Below are 20,840 nucleotides of genomic sequence, written 5' to 3'. Positions count from 1 at the left end.
AAACATGCCGGTCTTGAATGAGCCAAGGAAAAGGCTTGAGAGCATTAAGTGAGCGCAAACAGAAGCTTCAAACCACAGGTCCAGAGCCGATCTGGCGAGCATTCCCTGCAATGGGGCCTGGGAACTGGCCTCGCGAACCTTTTCTGGGCTTCGCATGTCGATCTGCAGAGGTTAGTGTAATATACCTTCGCTCGGCCCTTTCTATGCCGAGACTTTCAGAATGCTTCTGTAATGCCCCCAACAGACAAGGTTATACGCGGGGAAGCTGGTCTTTATTTTAGCCTAATATGCGGATATAGTATATTCATTGTATATGCTATGTCAATAATCCATTTGCCACATGTCGTTCAAAGAACTTCTAGTCAATTAGCTGTTCTGAGTCCAATCAAGGCCGGGTAATGGTTTGACCAGCAGCCAACTGTTCGGCGATCTTCTTAGCCAAGATTTGGTGAAATCCTTGTGTTGGATGAGCGCCGTCGATATACATGTACTCCAACGCATTGTATTCACAATTTTCAGACTTGAAATCTGGCGTAATCGTACCACTATTATTTATTAGTCTAGACCATGGCAGGAAGTTTAGGAGGCTGCTTTACCTCTTGTAATCTGCACAAAATCCTGTACTCTTGTACACCGCGGTCTCGGGAAATTGAGTCGGATCTTCCGTGACAGCAGTGATCAATGGGACAATGTCAAACAAGAAAAAGGTGCTGTGAGGCAACTTGCGGTCGAGCTGTTTCAAGAGTTTTTGGAGCTGCTTGTTCCAATTTTCAGATGCTGCCTTGAGAGTTGGTGCAATGGGCTTTGGGACGTTATTCGGGAAAAGAGACTGCGGCGGCGTCGAGATGAACAGAAACTGGCGAGCACCGTGGCCGTGGAGGTCAGTTGTAAGCTCGGTTAGGCGCTCCATGATCTTGATGACCGTCTCATCCTGGTCAGCGTCATTGATGGTGCGGTATATATCGTTGATGCCGATAAATACTGTATACAGCGTACGCTTTGGTGGAAAGAAGCTTGGCTGTTGTTGTTGTAAATATGCGTCAAATCTATTGACCTGGGTGACTACGTCACTTGGCCCAGTCTTGACAATATTGACATCAGTAACAGCACCACCAACAGCCATATTATATAGCAATACGGATGACTGATTATACTGTGTAGTCAAGTACATTGGCCACATTTTGCCATTGGAGCTTGTTTTGCCGGTATTTCCGAATGGGTTGGAGACTGAAGGCTGAGCTCCAGAGGTATTGAATCGAGTGTCCGTCCATGAATCACCGCTAATTGCATAGTCAGACTTATAACAACTAGAAGTAGCGGACTGTCAATAAACTTACAAAGACACAATTTTGTTAATCTTAGAAAAGTCAAACTTCTGAGAATGTTTATCCAATGAGGGCGCTGCCGCGATAGTGTGCAGCGTACTCGCAAGGGAGATCAAACCGAGAAGCTTCATTTTGGAGGCGGAATTGACAACAATGAGACCAAAGACAGTGCCTAGATGTCTGGAGAGTTTAGAACAAACCTGGGGTCTTGCAGGACTTGAAATAGGAAGCCATTTCTTGAATCTCGGTGGTCAATCCCCCGAAGACCAGATTGGCATATTTCCAGAATGCGGAACATTTTGGGGGTGAATGGTGCTAACCCTATATGCCGGCTGTGGGCATAGTTAAGATGAATACTAATCAATCAGGTACCATGCGTGTGGGTTTGTCTATGATAACGATATTTACATCGAAGCCCAGTGGCTAAAAGTTTATATTCGCCTTACAGCAATATACAACGGACAGCACCAGGACCAACAGTTCAAGGCCTCTGGGACACTCTCCCGGCTACCAAATAAGGTGCCCTGAGTCCCTGACTAAGGCAAAACGTTAGTGGGAAGCTTAGTTGGAGTATGTGGAGTCTAGCGGGGAGCAATGCCGGGCCAAAGGAATTAACTGTGACGACAGCTATCTCAACTCAATCGGAGGCTGAACTCAGCGTCATGATATCTAGTCTCCAAAATAAACGGAGATTAGATAAAGGCCATCTTGGAGATCCACGAAAACCAACGGTGACACGAGCATAAATGTCTCTGATAACTCACTCCGATAGGCTCCAACGATATCGGTTATCGGCCCCGCCAACACTGATAAGCCGTCACAAGACACTGTTTCTAGCAGAGTGCGGGGTAACTGTCGGTCTGTCCCGAACGGAGGCGACCGCTCTTTGCTCCTATATCGGGAAGGTTTCCGCCTCATTATATCATTCTATCCCTTCTTTGTTTCTTCCGTCTATCAACAACATCTGTCTCAAAAATGCCTTCAACATCAATCTACCAGTCTGTTATTTATCCCGGCAACCACGAAAAGTTGGACAAGCCTAGGGATACGCAGAATTTCATCGACAACAAACTCGTCTCTTCGAAGACGTCGTCATGGATCGAAGTTCATGATCCTGCAACGAACAATGTCATCACGCGTGTCCCTGAGAGTACTGATGATGAACTCCAAGAAGCAGTGAAATCAGCTAAGGCTGCGTTTCCGGGATGGAAGAGGACGAGCATTATTAAGCGTCAGCAAATAATGTTCAAGCTGACGCACTTGATCCGGGAGCATATGGATAATCTTGCGACAAGCATCGTCACGGAGCAAGGTAAAACTTTTGCTGATGCCAAGGGCGATGTTCTTCGTGGACTGCAAGTTTGTGAGACAGCTTGCGGAATCACTACTCAGCTCGGCGGGGAAGTCCTCGAGGTTGCCAAGGACATGGAAACACGCTCCTACCGAAACCCATTGGGTGTTGTAGCAGCCATCTGCCCCTTCAACTTTCCAGCCATGATTCCATTGTGGTCTCTTCCTGTAGCGACCGTCACCGGAAACTGCATAATTGTCAAGCCCTCGGAACGTGATCCGGGTGCGGCTATGATGATCGCAGAGCTTTGCCGAGAAGCCGGCTTTCCACCAGGTGTCGTCAACGTTGTCCATGGATCAAAGGACACCGTGAACTTCCTTCTTGACGAGCCCGAGATTCAAGCTATTTCCTTCGTGGGATCCAACAAGGCTGGAGAGTATATCTACCAACGAGGATCAGCAAACGGAAAACGCGTGCAAGCAAACCTCGGAGCAAAGAACCATGCACTTCTGAGCCCAGACGCCAACAAGGATCACGCCCTTGATTCAATTGCTGGAGCTGCCTTTGGTGCCGCTGGACAGCGATGCATGGCGTTGAGTGTTTTGGTCACTCTTGGAGACGCGAAGCAATGGTTGCCAGACCTTGTCGCGAAGGCGAAGAACCATATCGCTGGCAGCGGCTTTGACTCAAAGTCGGATTTTGGTCCTTTGATCACTCCTCAGAGTCGCGATCGCTGCAATGCCCTCATTACAAGCGCTGAGAAGGAGGGTGCGAAGATTCTTCTTGATGGTCGAGGATACAAGCCTGAGGGTTTTCCTGATGGCAACTGGGTGAGTTTACCGTGATTCACATACGATCGAGTCGCTAACATAGTCCAGGTCGGCCCTACAGTCATCTCCGGTGTCCGTCCTGACATGGAATGCTACAAGGAAGAAATCTTCGGCCCTGTCCTCCTCTGCATGGAAGAAGAAACCCTCAAAGACGGCATCGATCTCATAAACTCCAACGCCTGGGGTAACGGAGCAGTCATCTTCACAAACTCTGGAGCCAAGGCATCTCTCTTCCAACAAGAAATCGACGCTGGGCAAGTTGGCATTAACGTGCCGATTCCTGTTCCTCTGCCCATGTTTTCTTTCACAGGAAACAAGCGCAGTGTGGCTGGAACTGGTCTTGCCAACTTTTATGGAAAGGACGGATTGAGGTTTTATACCCAGTGGAAGACTGTTACTTCGCTTTGGAGGGCAGATGAGGCGAGCACAGGAGAGAAGTTGACGAGCATGCCTACCAACTCTTAGATGTATGTTTCGTTAGTTTATCTAGGCAAACAGTGGTTATCTAGACTTCAATCAAATATTTCCCAGGAGACTCATAGATACTCTGTGACGCGCAGATTCGGAGTCAGCAGCGAATACTGGGGGGCCTGGGGAGCTGAAAATACCCCTGTCCGTGGCTGCATACTCATTGCAAAGCATTGGCTCAGAGCATCCATCACTGCAGGGATTAATCGAGGCCATCCTGTCAGCAAGCACAATCCCCTCAATGCCTTTCTTCTACTTCCTTTCACAACCATCAGGTTATTGAACCCGGCTGATCAAATGTTCTACTTCGCTTCTCTCACGCCAGCACTATGGTTAGAAATCACCCTCATGATCCCTTCCAGCGTCGGAATCTTGTTGATAGAATCTCATCTTCTTACGCAATTCAATCGCAGCTTATCGGCGCCATACATGGACGCATAAGTCCAAGAACCGAAAAGCCAGCCACGCTATTAGTCTTGTCGTTCAGGTTTCTACCTCACAGGAGAAATGTCCGGATAAAATCAGTAAACATCAGTGTTGAATTCTATGGAGATGATAGCTGTCCCACTATCTCCTCAATGGCGCCTGACGGCAAGGTCGATGCTGTAAGTTAGCCCCCGGCATGACCCCGTATCCTGTGCTGAAGGTCTTACTATCCAAAGGTCAAGAATACCATTGAAGAGACCACGGTCAATGCCAACGCTGGGATTGGCATTGGTGATGGCCTGGGCCTGGAATTTGGGAGAAATGTCTTGGTAGAGAGAACTTCAAGTGTTGTCCTCACTGGCTACAAATCCCTGAAAGCAAATGCCGTAGGCCTACCAAACGTCGTGAACTGGGCCATTATGGAAGACCCGATTATCAAAGCAGGTGTTCCGTCGTATCTGCAAACAGCCATTTTACTTTTACGAAGGACAGATGAGGTTTTCAAGGCCAACGTCAATGTCAAAGCTGACGTTTCCGGGTTCTCATTCCGAAATTTACAAGATGGTTTGCTCGAGAGTGAAGATGACCCTGTGATCTTTGATCCTGGTGCATATCCTCTGATACCTAACGAGCTAGTTGACCTGGACTTGCATGACCTCGGATCGATTGATCTCTTCCAGCTTTACAAAGTGCGGAACGTTATCGACAACGATGACTTTCCGCACCGTGGAACTATTGGTCAGACTGTAAGAGACCTTTTCCAAAAGGATAAAGCAGTGGATGACAAAAGCGAATCATGGTTTATTGATCTCTGGGACAACAATACCGCTGGTGATGCACGGAACGTATTGCCCAAATCATTAGATCGAGGCGAGTTGGCAAAGTACTTTTCCTGGATATCGGAGACACCTGTATGACATTGGTCTGTTCTGATATTAGAACTTCAGTACTGATTCTATCAGAATAATGATGCCCCAGCACCAATCGCACAAGCGGATCGAGAGGGACAACAGGCCCAGCAACTGCCGAGACATACTCATTTCTGCAACTTGATGTTTGTCCTCTACACTTATGACTTGGCCCCCAGTACTGACTTGACAATTTAGTGCAAGGCAGTCAAGTGAGAATGAACTCACAACTTTCAACAAGTTGGAAAGCCTCCTCAACGAGCCTCCTGTCGTACTACTGTCTGAATTCTTCGACCTCCCGGACGACTTCGAAATCTCTCGACGCCATGACCGTGGAGGTTGTCAAGTGTTCAATAGTAAAGACGGCAACAAAACTTTCAAACGTGAGCAAGCTTCTTGAGCATCATATCGAGAACTATCGCTGACTTAAGGCCCAGTATACATCATCCAGACGCCATTCTACAGTACAGGCTTCTGGTCATTACTTCTCTATTCCATGATCGATAGCAATGTTGCAGGATCCTCCAGCAAATTATCTGGTGTCATTCAAGCTGATGCTGGCGTTGATCTAAAAAGGATCTTCTGCGATGTGCGTGACCTTGTTGCCAGGCATGGCCACCATCGAACTCTGTTACCGGTACAGCTATTCAAGTATCACTACGAAGCTACTTTGTCTGCTTTCAACTCTATTCAGACAGACGTTGGAATGGTAGATGAGGAGCTCCTGAGGCAGTTCGAAGAAGAGGGCAAGCTAGATGATGCAAGTAAGCTATACCGGAGATTGAGCATGACATTGCACAAGTGTAGCATGAACCTTGCTGAACTTGGTCGACGACGAAGATTTGAGGAGGAGCTTGGTAGTCGACTGCTGCAGGATTTGCAGAACGATAGTAAGCTGAGAGTCGTGGTGGAGATATACTCTAGAATGTCTCAGAGTCGGGACTCGGACATTGAGAGTCTGCCTGGAAAGATTGAGAGTCAACGAAATGTTGTAAGTGTCACCGTCAATGCTCTTGAGTCCAGTGACTGATGCACAGTGGCAGCTATACAATTTGATCACGCAGCACGATAGCTATCTACAAGCTAGGCTAGCTAGAGAATCACTCCAAGACTCCAAGGCGATGAAAACGCTGTCTATCTTGACGATTCTTTTCCTACCTGGAGCTTTCATCGCTACTATCTTCTCCACCAACATGTTCGACTTCAAATCCAAGAACCAGCAAGTGAGGATTTATTTTGCGATTGTTGTCCCTCTCACCGCCATTCTGATGATCTGCTGGGTACTTTGGTTGAAGAATACACCTGAAAGGGCCGATGAAGAATCTGCACGTGGATATAGGCCAGTCTTAGCTATGAACTGGCCTAAGGAGAGAAAGGAAGACTGATGGGTAGATACAAGATATGCTGGAAACAATGTTATTGAAAGAACCCTCCTAGGCACATACTAATATCCCGCTCTTGGTGTGACTGTCCAACTCTGCGCTTCAAATACCAAGTCTCCAGTCTTACGCAAAGCCTCCAGATCTATGTATATTCTCACACCAACCTGGCCTGAGTCTAAACCATGAACGCGGAATAAGATGTACACCTTCCGACGTTGCGTAGCAGTAGTCACGCTCTCACCAAAAGACTGCATCTGTAACCCTGTTAGTAGGCATATCTGGATACGAGGGACTGAAGACATTACCCGTGCGTACTGATGTTTACTCATATAAAATGGCGTATCGAGACGACCCGATGTTGTGGTTTTGACTTCGATGTAGTACTCCGGTCGCTCTTTTCTCCAACTCTCCTCGAGATACCCTTTTTCGATCAGGTAGCTGGTGAATGTTCCTGTCACGTCATCAAAGAACAGGTCCCCTTGCTCTGTCCCGTACCAACTACCAAGAGAGTTGTAGTCAGGGTGTATGCTGGCATGGTGTCTGACAGTACTTTGCCAGTTATCTCGAGACCATCCGGGGATGGCATTTGGAATGGTGGAAAGTAGCTCAAAGACCTAGGATTGATGTTTAGAAACAAAACATGATTTCACAAGACCAGAAAACTTACGTATAACTCCCCAGCGGCACCTACCATTCGCTGCCACTCTGTCTGGTCTCCGACATAGAATCTGAACAGTCCGGAACGAGCTGTACTCTCTGCAAGACTTTGTGAAATCGCAGTCATATCGAAGACTGAATTCTTGTGTGGAAACGTCGAGATGCGCGCGACATTGACAGCCTGAATAAGCAAGGCCTGGTACGGAGTAGTGGCGTCACGGATTACCTGAGCAGCGCTTACAGCAGGGACAGGGGATCTGATGACTGCGTGGGCCGGTGATGGAGAAGGAGAGGGAGCCGCGTTGTCTCGTCGCCTCTCTGGTGTACGAGGGGGCTCTGGTGCATGGTTTGACAATGCACCAGCCTCGGATATCCCATAATGCTGAAGGATACGTCCAACGTTGGAGAGCTTAGCGCGAATGACACTGGCGACAATCATCACAGCTTCAGAATTGACATCACGTACTGGACAATCTAGGAGCTGAGCGGCGAGGAGCCTCGGAAATTCAGTAGCCATGCAGAAATCGCGGTCTTCGTCGTCTTGCGGAATGTAGAACTGCCATTTGGAGAATAGAGCCAATTGGAAGTGCATCCCACTCCTCGCCAGCGGTGCTGTAATAGTCTTGAATTCATGATACCAAGTGATGCTAGACTGGATCTCTGGATGACGGAAGACCTCTACCTTTCGTATCGTGTTTGGTAGGGTGTAGCTGCGTATCGTGGGTTGGCCATCGCTGAAGTGCGCAGCGATCCTATTCGGTCTCATTAGCTTGTAAAAGGGTTGATTGGGTAAGTTGTTTGACAAACATGGCAAATGCTGCAGCTTTACCAGAAATATCCTCGGCGAGAGCGCTATCCTCGACGCCTTGAGATTCGTCAACAGACGTCTTTTCCGTTACTGACTTTGAGAGGTAGCGTCCAGTCAAGCGCAACCACGCAATAACAGGCTCAAGACGATGCACTTCCTCAACGGAAAAGTCGAGAAAGTTGACCTTATCCTGCAATGCGGCCGCGTATACAGGTCGGTCATTTATACAGAAATCTCCCAACACGGACATGGGCTGAACCTCTCCGGACAGCAGCTTTACCGGAAAGACGCGGCAAATCCTTATCTTATCCGCAAAGACACTTGATGATCCTTTGTTTGCAGTCAGGCTATCGAGTAGTGACCAAAGGAGTTTCTTGATCTCTGGAATAGGTTGGACAGTGTTTTCGACATTCAAGAGACGCTGATAGATGAGCGAGGCACTCATCTTGGGAACATCGAGAAAGGATACGAAAAGTAGTAAAAGATCTGGGTAAAGCGGTTCCAGGCTGATTTCATCCTGGTTGGCACCTTCGCTAGACCATATACACTCTGAGACTTTGTACCACTTCTTGGTCGCTTGATGAGGTAAATAAATGAGAGAGGAATCTCGAAAGGCTCGCCTACAACTTCGTCAGTTACAGCTGTCGTGGAAGAAGCAGGTCAGACTTCCTGCTCGGCCCTTACTTGACGATAAGCGTGTTGCTCTCGTTGAGGTTCTCTGTCTGCTGTTGAAGGATCGTATACAGCTTTTTAACCACGACTGAGTAGTCATTTGTTTGATCCAAGGAACGAGATAAGTGACCGAGCTCACTGACTACGTCGTGTTGGGTTATGTCTCGAATCGCAAGAGTTTGACGGAAGAAACTTTCCAACTTTCCGCTATCTCCAGGCTCCATTCTTTCCATCACAGGAGACCACAAGGATCGAAGAGGATTGTAGAAACTAATGCCATCAGGCGCAGTCCATAGGCATGCCAGCCTGTTAACCCAGAGAGCAGTTGTCTTTACGTCTGAGGATCCTAGCGGTGTGCAGAGGATGCATTTGTTGTCAACAAAGAAATTTCTGCTGTGGTTAGTCTGCGTCCTTGGCGAGAATGGGAGCGGTAACTTACGTGATCTGGGTTTGTACCGCGATAGGAGCACTCGAGGATCCAACAGGAACCTCAGATTCAAGCTTAAGATACAAATCAGTTACAGCTTGTGAAATGTCGCTTGTCATCTCGGTAACAGTCTTAGAGATAGAGCCGAGCATCGCCAGAGTAAACTTGGTGTCATCTTCCGTCCCAATCCCACAATGGTCTGCAAAGGCTAGCCACGCAGGGATGTCATCGTCTTTCATCGGCTCATCAAGCTTGAGGAACGGCATGCTCTCCACTGATGCAAAGCAATCTTTACACCTCTCTAACAGTTTCGGCAACGGAAGTAAGGTCTCCTCTAAAGGATGTCTCACAGCATCGGTGCAGAGAAACTCCATTCTTCGCATAAGAGCAGATCCCTTCTTATCATCGACCCACTGCTTCTTAACTTCTGGTTTTTGGAAGTTTAGCATGAGTCTATGAAGCGTAAGCCCTGGCCAAGCTCTGACGAGATATTGATACTCTTGTGAGTAAGTCTTGTCGGCTTCTGCAGGCGGATCTCGTACAGAGAACAGTTGGATCTTTTCTTCGCAGTAGATAATGTGATATAGCCATTGGGTCCATGATTTCTCATTACCAGCTGATGGGCTTGGTGGATCTTCAAGATAGGCCGGGTGCAGGAGAGATACATCTGGCGGCTCAAGCCCTTCTGGGAATGGAGGATTGAGAATTTTCCCTGGGGCCACTGCTCCGTCGCCAGGGAGGTAGACATATTCTTGTTTTGGATGCTTGATGCGTAGCTTCTGGTCAAAGACGACCATGATTTCTTGCTCGTCCTTGTTGATGAAGTCCTTCGGCTCAATCCTGTAGAGGAAAATAAGATGGTTTCTTGACTTGGCCAAGTCGAGCTTAGCCACCTCGGCAGGATCCTTATACATGCTTACAATCTTTTCTCGGACTTGCTGAACAGCAAGACTCTTCGGGCCAAAGACCTCATAAAGCTTCCGACAATCCGGACTCGCTGCGGCAGCTGGTAGAAGCATTGGGAAATCCAGATCTCTGGGGATGGGAATGCCTTCGATCAGATTGTCGTAGATGTCGCATTTCTTTCCGTTAATAATGGCCTGTTTCAAATCCCCCGAGACAAGGGGAATAAGATGCATGCCGCGAATTGCAGTCTTCCAATCGTTCTGTGTGTCATTCCAAAGCTTCAGAATGAGACGGGCCAGTCTAGAATGCCAATCTTCGTCTCGATCCTCAAAGCTTCTTGTCCTCCAATCACCAGTCTTTGTGAAAGCTTCCAACCTCGATATAATCGCCCAGTTCGGCATGTAAGTCAATCCATACTGACTGAGAATATCGAGATCTTGTGGTTCGTATCCCGAAGACAGATACATCTCTTGCTCTAGATCAGGCAAAAGCGGTGCTCCATACTGGTCTAATTGATCTGCAGAAAGGCGCTTGAGAGAGGTTGCTTTTGAGAGATTGCCAAACTTCTGGCTTCTTGGACGCAAAAGTGGTATGATGGAGATTTTCAATCGTAGGACATTATTGAATCCGAGCCAAAATGGATCTATACCGTTTCGATTGATCTGGGGAAGGAAACGCATCCATTTGTGTTCTGTGCCAGGCTTCTTACAGAGGTCTTGGACTGCCGTTACGACTGCATCCTCGACTGCCTGCTTGATACGAACGTTTCTTTCTGAGACAGTAACAAGCTTTTGTCTCGTGGCATTGGCAACGAAGTCAGAGTGAATAAGAAACTAGGCATATTGATTAGCTGGGTATCCGAACCTTACGGACGAATATACTGACGCTCAACCCGGTCTCAGAAATCGGCATGAAGGCAAATACTTTCTGGATCTCGATAATTGGCTCGCCTTTCTCATCAACAGGAAACGCTAGTACAACTTCTGCATTGGAACTATTGGCCGAAGGATCTGGAGCAGGTCTTCGGTTCGGGTTGGCAGGCAAACCTGTTGCCGTTAATTTGTAGACGAGATAGCGATTCCATGTCGTCAGCTGACTCGGACCTAGCTTCCTTTTCGTTGTAATTCGAGTCCCAGAACCGAATAAGTCTCTGTCAAGGAGTACATCTTTCGAGCGCTGAACTTTGTTGTCCTCACCCAGTACCGTAATCTTCAGTGACCGCAGGTTTCTCATGAAGAGCAGCACACTCTCTGGTGTATCCCAAAGCTGGTTGATGAAGTTACTCCGTAGGTTGTCCCTATTCTGATCCTTCAGAAACAGGATGATTCTTGTCCGGTTCCCGAACAGGCCCCCATAAGCTTCATGTTCCCTCACAGAGTCCGGAAGAACAGGTGGTTCGGTCCAGTGAGGTCTAACCATTCCGACGCCTGAATCTCCATCCTCGTGCTGGAGATAGAATGAGAAAGGGCCAGATTCTATTTGCACTTTGGACGCGATGGTGAAAACAGACTTGAAACCAACGTCTGGCTGTCCGATGTAGCCTGACGTGCCAGCCTTGGTTGACTTTCCGAAATCGCAAAGGGCTTTAATGTTGCTCTCTGTGAATCCGTCTTCGTTGCTGCCGATCACTACCATATCTTGAGTAACGATGAACTGGGCCCCAGGATTCGCGCATGCGGCCTTTGCGCGGGTGTATTGGTTGTCGTCCGCATTCTGAAGCAGTTCAAACGCAACATTGATGTTCCCCGCAGCTAACTCACGTATAAGCCTGGCGAGAGTTTAGATAGAGAAAGTCCTTAGACGTGACGACTTACTCTGTAGCGGCGGTATGAGATTTAGAATTGCTCTTCAGAGCTTCCTCTACAACCCGTCGTACATCGGGTGGCATCGCATCCAGCTTTGCCGCCTCGATGTAGCCATGGCCCACAGCTATCTTCTCTATAAGCTGTTGCGCTTCGTCACTGGCCTGGGCCCCAAAAATGACGCTCATTGTGATTCCATGCGTTTACCGAGTTATACTCAAGATGAAATGGTGGAAGACAGTGAAGGCTGTAGAGTGCGGGAACTAAGATTTAGTTAGGTGGTTCAAGCCTCGGCGCATGCTTATCCCAATCAGGCCATCTCCCGTCTCCCTTGACACTTTATAGCCTGGGGCATGGTGAACTGACGGCCGTTGTGATAGCCCATCAAGGCGCATTAGTGTATTATTCCAGATAGGTTAGTGTAAAGCAGGGATGTTTTCAGCTCCCGTTCAATTCCCAGGGTCTGTAACAGCCACTTTCTGCAGGAGTCTGCTCTAGTTTCTGGGTGAGGAGTTTACACTGGCTCAATTTAAGGATCGGCAGTCCCGCTTGTGCCGTTGAGCGCGTAGCGGTCTCATTTTATTGGCGCTGGTTCCGTAGGTGATTCGTCGTTATCGGGTGTTGAATTGGTGGCTGATTAGCTTCGGGTCTTGTAAATGTACCGTCGATGGGATTAAAGATTCTCCACTTGCCGATTCGGCTTTCAAGCAGCAAAACGAGCACTCGCCATGGGGGCTAACTCGTTCCAATAGTTTCAGGCTAATCCCGTGCAAGAGTGGCAGGTATAGGTCCAGACTTCTCCAATAGTCCGCATCTATGATAGTGCTTCATTTTGCATTTTATGGCTTTGGCTGGCCAATCAAGAATAGATGTGGTTGTCTTAAGTTATCCATTTTCCGTTAACAACACGTGGTATCTTCTACCTGCTTGGCTTACATTCTTGCTTTTTCCTTGATAAATTAGAGACTTTCCTTCATTAATACTCCTTCTCGCATTGACCCGACCCACTCCCAGATATCTCTCAATTAATGCTTTCAAAATGGCGATGAGTTCGCGTCTAAAACGAGTTGCCAAAGAACTGCAGGATTTTCAGCACACCAGTTATAATCCACATCCATACAACCAGGGAGATTTAACTCGTCTTGAAGCCTCTCTGCCAATTCCCCCAGGTACACCCTACTCTGGAGGTACTTACACCATCAATGTATCAATCCCCGATGGCTATCCATTTGAGAAGCCGTCAATGAAGTTTAATCAAAAGATATATCATCCAAATGTCCATCATGAAACGGTATGATATCACACAACACAGCGCATATGATAGCCTCTTGCCGGGTGATAGGACTGACAATAGTAGGGTGAGATTGCACCAGGCGCTCTCGGCTCATGGGGACCAACAAATACTATCAAAACAGCCTTGGACACAATAGTCAGGCTACTTCAGCAACCTGACTCAACTTTTCCTGTCAATGAAGATGCAAACACGCTGTTCTTGAGGATCAATTCTGTCTTCAAAGAAAGAGCTCAAGAGTGGGCTGTAAAGTATGCGGCAGCCCCAGCTACGGAAACGGATAGGTTTGTTTCTCAATTACCTCTTCCTTTTGTTCCACGAAAAAAAGCACCACTAATCATTAATAGTGCTAGTTACGGAGGATACAATCGCAATCTCATCGATCAATTCGTCATTCTGGGATATGATAAAGAATCTGTCGTCGAGGCATTCAAGTACGTTGGAATTGATCGCAATAATGGCGAAGACTATACTCTTGAGGAAGCCTATCAAGGCGATATTCTAGCAAGGCTGTCCGACGCCTGATAGTGGCTCTATGTCATCATTCGGAAGAAGGAAGGGAAGCCGGGTTAGTGACATTAACTATGGCTCATAATGTTACAGGTGGCCAGCTCCCGTTCAGTCTGCAACGAAATACAGGAAGGTAGGACATGGTTATATTCTCCCTACAAGTTTGCAGTAAATCTACAGACATTTAAAGTGTTTGCATTCTCGCCGACTTAATAATCATTGACTTCATAATTACGATTCACAAGATTATGAACAAAATATAGTGCCCCTATTTGCGCACGGTTGAGCTTAATCGATAACTGGAATGCTGCAGCCCTGGTTATGAATTACCTATGCTGAAGAGGTCAAGTGGCCGAAAGATAATCTCTTTCACCCGGTGCACTAGTCCCGGACTTAAGAACCTTAGTATTCTTTGAAGTTCGACTTGACCGGGAGAATTCGAAGTCGTCAGAGCGTAAACGCCACTTTGCTCTATCATTCCAGTCCACAATTCCTGATGAGGTCAGACTGATAAAGTAAGTCTGATTCCTCAAAGTCTCCCTTCTTTAGGTTCTCTGTTTTGCTCTCCTAACATGAAGCGACTCAAATTGCACATCGGTGCAACAGCCCTCTCATTCGGGGTTGCTGCAGCCCAGGCGCCAACAGAACTCCCAGAATGCGGCGTATGTTATTCTTTCCATCTTTTGATTTTCTATTTGACTGAATCATGATATAGATGAACTGCCTGTCCAAAGTTGTCGCCGAGCCCGTATTCTCCAACTCGACGCAAGAACAGCTTTGTCATGATGAAATGTTCTATGCTGCAATGAGCAAGTGTTTAACGCAAGTCTGCACTGCAATGGAAACCCTAAGTACTAGCTACCTTTTCAATTGACTTGTCGTGCAGAATGCTAATCTACACGTGCGCTGTAGGAACTGTAAACATCTCTGCGACCAAGTGCGGCTTACCGATACGGAATAACGGCGCGGCATTAGAAATATCAAGTTGGACAATCTTCAGTCTCGCCATGCTGTTTGCGGCTCTCAGGTTTATGTGGAAATACTTTGAGAGATCCCATTGGGGACTGGATGATACTTTCATGCTCCTCTCAGCTGTCAGTGCCGCTTCCAATCGTTGACGGCGAAGTAGCTTGGATATGCTGATAGTCTAAAGGGATTTCTGATTCCGCAAGCAGTGCTTACACAATTGAGTCAGCAAATCTTCCTTGAAACCAAATTTGTAAGAAAATGCACTAATTGATTGATAGTGGTTGAAAATGGTGTTGGTCGAGATATTTGGACACTTTCGGGCAGCGAGATGGTCACATCTTTCAAGGTAGTTCTCCCCTATGTTTCCTTTCCCTGAGACGCTAACCAAGCTAGTTATTCTTCTTCCACCAGCTCAACTATTTTCTTCTGCTTGGTCTTGCCAAGGCATCGATCCTAGCCTTTTATCTCCGAATTTTTCCCGATCGCAAGTTTCGCATTACTGTTTGGTTCACACAAACCTTCAACCTCAGTTCAACCTTTGTATGTCTCATTGTGATGCTTACCTTGAGAAGGCCTGTTGCGTTGAATTGGGAAGACTGGGAAGGTATATATCCCTACGGAAGAGTTCGAAGCCAGGAGCTGTTATACCTGACGCATGCAATGCTAAACATCACGCTTGATGTCTGGATGGTGATAATCCCGACGACGCAGCTTTACTACTTGGGGTTGAAGATCAGAAAGAAGATTGGTGTGATTGCGATGTTTAGCGTTGGAATTTTGTCAGTCTTTCTATTGGCCCCCTGCCGGTTGATCTTAATGCTGACCATCGTTAGTCTTATAATATCGAGTGTCGTGAGGTTTGTTTACCTGAGGTCATTCCTGTCGGGAAAACAGGGCACAGGTGAGCCTCGTCAAGCTCATTGCCAGTCTGAGCTAACTTTCGCAGAGAAGCGGGCTCTGAAAGCACTAATATGGGCTTGCATCGAACCCTGCGTGGGCGTTATGGTGGGCTGCTCACCCAATATCCGCCAGTTCGTACGAAAGGTTCGAGGCTCTGTAACGGGCCAGGCCAAACTTTCCGGGGCTCAATACCAATCGCCTACCGGTATCTTTAAAAACCGGTCGCTAGAGCTTATATCCGACAGCACTAGTGCGGTCGAATCTGATAAATCAAGGGACAAAAGGCCTTCTGTTTGTTAGTGTTAACGATGTAAACATGGCCTATTGTCATATTATGATGGATCATGGACCTCTCTATGGGTTTGCATTTGGTGGCGTATCATTTGCAGTGTCACGCACGTAATGTGGCTCCACATGCTTCGCGTCCGGACGCTTGTTCACTGGTTACTGATGATGCTTGCATTTGAACTTTATTTGGGCACATCTCCATTGGCAAACAAACATACAAAGAAATATTCTGAATGGGTGATGCGTAATTGTGTCACGCCAACACGTGACCCCGGCAACACGATTTGAGTCTCGAAAACAAAGCCGAAACTTTCTTTCGTGTCCCCTCAGTATGGTCAATCATCATTGCAACCTGTCACTCTGTGCGAACTGCGGCCGTTCCGTACGTGACGATGGTGTTGCAGAACCTCTATCTCTCTTACAAGAGGGACACAAAATACCTGTTGTATTGGGTGATCAACGTGTCCAATCGTCTCCTCAGATCCACCACTGATGGAGAAACTCAATCGGCCGGCTCTGTCAACACGACAGGTCAAAGCACAGTCAATGGCCTGATTTCCATGTCGAAACTGATTTCACAGCACAAGGAACCTGTACCGAATGTCATTTATCGGCTTTTCGGATCCATCATTCAGGCGAGGTCTCTCGTTAGCACTACGTTTCAGGAGCTTATGGGGCCTGATTCGGACGAGGAACTCAAACGAAGTAACGAGAGCCATCGACACTTCATAAACACCCTTCGCAGTGCCTTCAAGATTCTTGGCGGCGAAGAATGGGAGAAGACGAGTGCTGCGACCAGCGACGACACCGAGGACGTTGATCAGATCCTGTTCGCCAACAAGTTCCAAGAACTGAGCGTCGACAAAGAGGGAGAGTCGAGCGATGAAGACGATGATGTCGGTCAGCCACAATCACCAGTCGCCGCACGAAAGGTCTCACGAAAGCCAAGGGGGAAAGGCAAAAAGGCGAGGAAATACAAGAAACCAAAGAAGGGCAAGAAACAAGACACGAAAGATCCCGCGACCGATGAAATACCAATTGAGAGCATTCGCATTATCGAGGACAATGGCGAGGTCGGCCTTGTCACAGATTATCTACTGGCCGTCTACTCAACAGTCAAAGAATGGGCCGACCTCCGCGCTTACACTCAAAGTCTTTGGAAGGAGGTTGCATACGAAGGTCTGAACAGCGCCGTTGCAGGCGCTGTAAGTAATTTGACAATCTCTATGGTCAAGCGCACCAACGCGGCTATCTTCGTCGACTTTCCGGGTCACGACACTTACGAAACCATCATGAACACCATCACTCGAGGAAACATGGATAGAGCACAGGGAAAATTCAGGCTTGCTCTTTTCGCGCTAGACCCGGATGGTGAACAGCACAGTCAGAAGGAGACAGCCGTCGACATCAAGGAGCAGTTCCTCATTCACGCGTATCAGGATTTGAGGGACTTTGTTCTTGACTTTCAGGCCAATCGTACTGGCAAGCCGACAAAGGCCATGCAGGCAAAGATCTCCAAATGGGATCCAAACTTCAATTTGGAACGGACTACGAATGAGGAGCGAGTCAACTGGCGTCGCTGCTATACCATAAAATGGCTCTACGACCTTGTTAATGTATTCTCATCTATTGTGGTTCAGAGAAACACGGTCAGAGGAGAGAAGCATGTCTACGAGAACGTGGACTGGTCTGCCAGTGGTCCCTGGGGCGTCCACCGAGTCCTTTTCGGCCTGAACGAATTTGCAGGCGACATCACCAGCATGGCTATGAAAAAGCCTGGAACCGACATCACGAAGATGATCTATCCGCACCACGTTTTCCAGATGCAGTGCATCGTCGATTCGTTTACCGTTTCTCGCGGTTGGTCGTTGAGTGCTCTGCACGGTCATATGCTTCAAGCGCCAGCAAAGAAGGGTCGTGCCAGACGAGATGTCGACCTCTTTCTCGATCGACAGAACAAGCGCGTGTTTGCTGGGTACTGCCAGACAGTCGATTTACTCAAGCAGATTCTGGAGAAGGATGGAAAGATGGCTCAGCATAAAGACTTTTTTGAGATCATCAAGATCGCTCAGCTTGATTTCGTCGACTTTCTTGGAGAGCACAAGTACACGACTGGGCTCGATACCATACCGCCCTCGCGCTTTGCAGACCATAACCCGAACGGTCTGCAAGAGTATTCGCCATTCTTTTGTGGAGTTGGCCTTGAAGAAGGTCTCGAGATCGCTTACAGACTTGGCATGTTCCTTTGGGAGCGCATGCCTGAGCCAACGCTGATGATCCATCTACACAATGCTGTTGTACAAAAGGGTTACCTCTCTCGACCTGTTGGACTCTGCGCAACACTAGAAGATCTCTTCAAGCATACGTTCTTTGCACAGGGTCGCAAGCCGAAATCAGGGTTTGTAGATGCTCTGCTCGCGTCTGTGGGCCAGCCGGGGTCGAGACAGGCGCAGGCGCAGAGACAGGCGATTCGATATAGAAGAAGATTTGCGGAAAATGTTCATCAGCTTTTTGACCTGGAGATCAACCAAATTTTCAAGAGGAACTCCATGCTTACCACTTGTCGGCGAGCGGGGTGGAACCTCGAGGCCATTCCTGATGAGGAGCTTCAATTTGGCAGCATGATGTTCTTTGAGCGACTGAGTCGAGCAAAGCACGTGAGCGAAAAAGAGCTCGAGGACACTGTCCTTGTTCGGAAGGCGAGAGCAGTTGGAATGACCGATAAGGAGATTATTGAAGCAACAAACAAACTCTCTTCTATTGCGAACAATACGCTCGAGGTACCAAATGAGGTCTTGGACCGATACGCCCCAGAAGGCTTCCAGTTTCCTCCATCAGCTGGGTCAGAAGCCCTCGACGGCCGCGATATTCTTGAACTGGCTAAATTCGACATTCTCTCCGACGTAGCGGGAATCGCGCCAATTTCGAGCTTTAACTATGTCGGCGTCACCTGCTGGCTCCTCATCACTTTTGGGCGTATTGAGGAGCGGCTGAAAGAAGCCGGAAACCCTGTGTACTTCGAGGCATATGAAGGATCTGGGCCTTGGAAGTCGGAGAAGAGAGTTGCTCTCGCGTTACTCGCGCTGAAGGGAGATAATGAGGAGTGTTTAAGAATTGTTGCTGATACATTGAATGAAGCTCGTTCTGGATTCATGGATTTTATCTACTGGGAGGACCTGGAGACGGAGCCGAGAGAGAGAGAAGCAGATGTGGATCCTAGTCTTGGTAATGAGTGCACTGTTATGTGAATGGGGTTTGGGCCTGTTCGGGAATAAGGGTAATAATTCGGTCTTTGTATGCTAGGCTAGAAGTTTTGGTCTTTGGGATGAAAGAAAGTCCTAGCCCAAAGAAAAAGATGCACTAATCAAGGTTATTCACAGTCCTAGCGTCCTTTTCCATGCATTTTGAAGCGCTTTGTACACCTCCAGTATTGAAACCTTCCAGCTCGGATGGCATGCTGGGATGTTCAAATGAACTCAAGCCGAGATCGCGATATCAGCACAAGTCAAGTAAACCTGAGGAGTCTGGAACGCGTTCCACTTGAATGACAAAAGAGTGTGGTTTGAGACATAGTCTGGGATCTTGATCTTGCCTGACACAGTATACCCACCAGCAATAGACGTATAGCACGAGTTAATCGGTGCATTGTCAACACCACGGCATCCCTTTCCATCCGAGTTACCATCGAAAGACTTGCATGTGAACCAATCGTTGCGGTGACATGGCTGATCAGCAGAACAGTCAGGACTGTAACCGCACTCCTGACCATTAACATCAGTGCAGGGAAGAAGACCTTCTTCGAAACAATCTTCAGCAGCTTGCTTCTCAGCCTCGGTGGGGATGTAGTTTGGGTCGAGAAACTTGTCGACGATGTCTTGGTCTTGACAAATACGGTAGGCGTACATGCCTCCATGGTCACCGTTGTTGTCAACGCACCACTGGACGTCGACAACTTGGCCAGGCTTGTAGGTGGCGATGGGTTCTTTGCCCCAGTTGGCACCGGGCTGGTTGTAGTCGACGCTGACTCGGGCGTTGTAGCCGCATGGTCCAGATCGTCCGACTTTGGCGGAGTCGAGGTCTGGCCAGGCGGTGACGGGTTCCAGGATTGTGCACTCGGGGCACGTATCTGGGCCGGCCTGTCACTTGTTAGCTAGGTTTTTAAAGAAAGGATGGGACTTGTTACTTCAGCGTTGAGACCGGTTCGGCTCATGGGTTTACTAAGGTAGCCATGTCCGTACACGAGGGTGCACATGGAGGCAAGTTGAAGAGCTTGAAGGGTGAACATGTTGATAGCTTTTAGATCTTGAAATCTTGGTCGTAGGGGCTTGTTCAAAGGTGTCGAAACTGTTGACTATCTGGAGACTCTCAGTGCTTCTTATACACATTCTTACCCCTGTTCACCATAAACCTCTTGTCGCAGGTGAGGAAGATCTTTTCCATTTTCCTTCGTTCCGAATGTTTTGCCTGATCATAAGATTCATTTCACGTTTCTGAAGCTATCTCGGTCATAGCCATCACCCTCGGCCGTTAAGCGGAACATTGACTTCTTAGAGGAGGGTTGTTCCACCTATAGTCTCACTCGAATCCATGCTACTTGGTGTACTGGATTCCCCCCCATTTACGTCACATAGCTAACTGAGTAATTATCTATAAACAGCTCGGCGCTTCTCGCAGGCCTGAAATAAGACATGCAGGTATCGTGATCGTAAAACTCACGAGTTATTAGTGGAGAGGAAGAAAAAGTTCTTTCTACTGACTGACAAAGGGTTGCATCGATCGCTCACGGGCCGAATGTATGCATAATAAGGACAAATGCCAAGACTAGGTTGCATAAACTCATCGATTGTGACCGGTTTGGGGTCGTCGGACCTGAACATCAGGCGGAGACTCCGCCTAAACCTGGGGATTTTCGGAGACTTTCCGCTACCCCAGTATGATCTGCATAACCCATGATCAGACTTCCGCGAGTGTTTAATGCGT

At 47.9% G+C, this 20,840-nt stretch overlaps 7 protein-coding genes across 7 annotated transcripts; 4 read left to right on the top strand and 3 right to left on the bottom strand.

Annotated features, from left to right (window-relative positions):
• Window positions 1–199: 199 nt before the first annotated feature.
• On the bottom strand, window positions 200–1,508 carry FOXG_04541 (uncharacterized protein). The gene is made up of 3 exons (XM_018382572.1): window positions 1,338–1,508; window positions 597–1,280; window positions 200–545 (listed from the first exon to the last, which is right to left on the bottom strand). Exons 1-3 carry the CDS (start codon window positions 1,454–1,456, stop codon window positions 386–388), a joined length of 963 nt encoding a protein of 320 aa, XP_018239308.1. The 5' UTR covers window positions 1,457–1,508; the 3' UTR covers window positions 200–385.
• Window positions 1,509–2,145: 637 nt separating this feature from the next.
• FOXG_04540 (methylmalonate-semialdehyde dehydrogenase (acylating)) lies at window positions 2,146–4,152 on the top strand. Its single transcript, XM_018382571.1, has 2 exons — window positions 2,146–3,446; window positions 3,495–4,152. The coding sequence occupies exons 1-2, from the start codon at window positions 2,301–2,303 to the stop codon at window positions 3,909–3,911; spliced, it is 1,563 nt and encodes a 520-aa protein (XP_018239307.1). The 5' UTR covers window positions 2,146–2,300; the 3' UTR covers window positions 3,912–4,152.
• Window positions 4,153–4,322: 170 nt separating this feature from the next.
• FOXG_18849 (uncharacterized protein) lies at window positions 4,323–6,689 on the top strand. Its single transcript, XM_018398986.1, has 6 exons — window positions 4,323–4,519; window positions 4,577–5,251; window positions 5,303–5,394; window positions 5,447–5,631; window positions 5,686–6,239; window positions 6,292–6,689. Exons 1-6 carry the CDS (start codon window positions 4,493–4,495, stop codon window positions 6,631–6,633), a joined length of 1,875 nt encoding a protein of 624 aa, XP_018239306.1. The 5' UTR covers window positions 4,323–4,492; the 3' UTR covers window positions 6,634–6,689.
• Window positions 6,387–12,202, bottom strand: FOXG_04537 (uncharacterized protein). The gene is made up of 8 exons (XM_018382570.1): window positions 11,915–12,202; window positions 10,986–11,868; window positions 9,207–10,933; window positions 8,780–9,157; window positions 8,095–8,715; window positions 7,298–8,039; window positions 6,936–7,244; window positions 6,387–6,884 (listed from the first exon to the last, which is right to left on the bottom strand). The coding sequence occupies exons 1-8, from the start codon at window positions 12,088–12,090 to the stop codon at window positions 6,693–6,695; spliced, it is 5,028 nt and encodes a 1,675-aa protein (XP_018239305.1). The 5' UTR covers window positions 12,091–12,202; the 3' UTR covers window positions 6,387–6,692.
• A 642-nt stretch (window positions 12,203–12,844) lies between these two features.
• FOXG_04536 (uncharacterized protein) lies at window positions 12,845–13,971 on the top strand. Its single transcript, XM_018382569.1, has 3 exons — window positions 12,845–13,193; window positions 13,260–13,477; window positions 13,541–13,971. The coding sequence occupies exons 1-3, from the start codon at window positions 12,942–12,944 to the stop codon at window positions 13,716–13,718; spliced, it is 648 nt and encodes a 215-aa protein (XP_018239304.1). The 5' UTR covers window positions 12,845–12,941; the 3' UTR covers window positions 13,719–13,971.
• Window positions 13,972–16,115: 2,144 nt separating this feature from the next.
• On the top strand, window positions 16,116–19,240 carry FOXG_04535 (uncharacterized protein). Its single transcript, XM_018382568.1, has one exon. It carries the CDS (start codon window positions 16,253–16,255, stop codon window positions 19,106–19,108), a length of 2,856 nt encoding a protein of 951 aa, XP_018239303.1. The 5' UTR covers window positions 16,116–16,252; the 3' UTR covers window positions 19,109–19,240.
• A 96-nt stretch (window positions 19,241–19,336) lies between these two features.
• On the bottom strand, window positions 19,337–20,188 carry FOXG_04534 (uncharacterized protein; the record flags this gene model as incomplete). Its single annotated transcript, XM_018382567.1, has 2 exons — window positions 20,044–20,188; window positions 19,337–19,996 (listed from the first exon to the last, which is right to left on the bottom strand). The coding sequence occupies exons 1-2, from the start codon at window positions 20,143–20,145 to the stop codon at window positions 19,337–19,339; spliced, it is 762 nt and encodes a 253-aa protein (XP_018239302.1). The 5' UTR covers window positions 20,146–20,188.
• Between the last annotated feature and the right edge of the window lie 652 nt (window positions 20,189–20,840).

Source organism: Fusarium oxysporum, chromosome 4 (assembly GCF_000149955.1).
Source record: "Fusarium oxysporum f. sp. lycopersici 4287 chromosome 4, whole genome shotgun sequence".
NCBI lineage: Eukaryota > Fungi > Ascomycota > Sordariomycetes > Hypocreales > Nectriaceae > Fusarium > Fusarium oxysporum.
The sequence above is the reverse complement of the archived record's forward strand: the minus strand, read 5'-3'. Positions and strand labels throughout refer to the sequence as shown.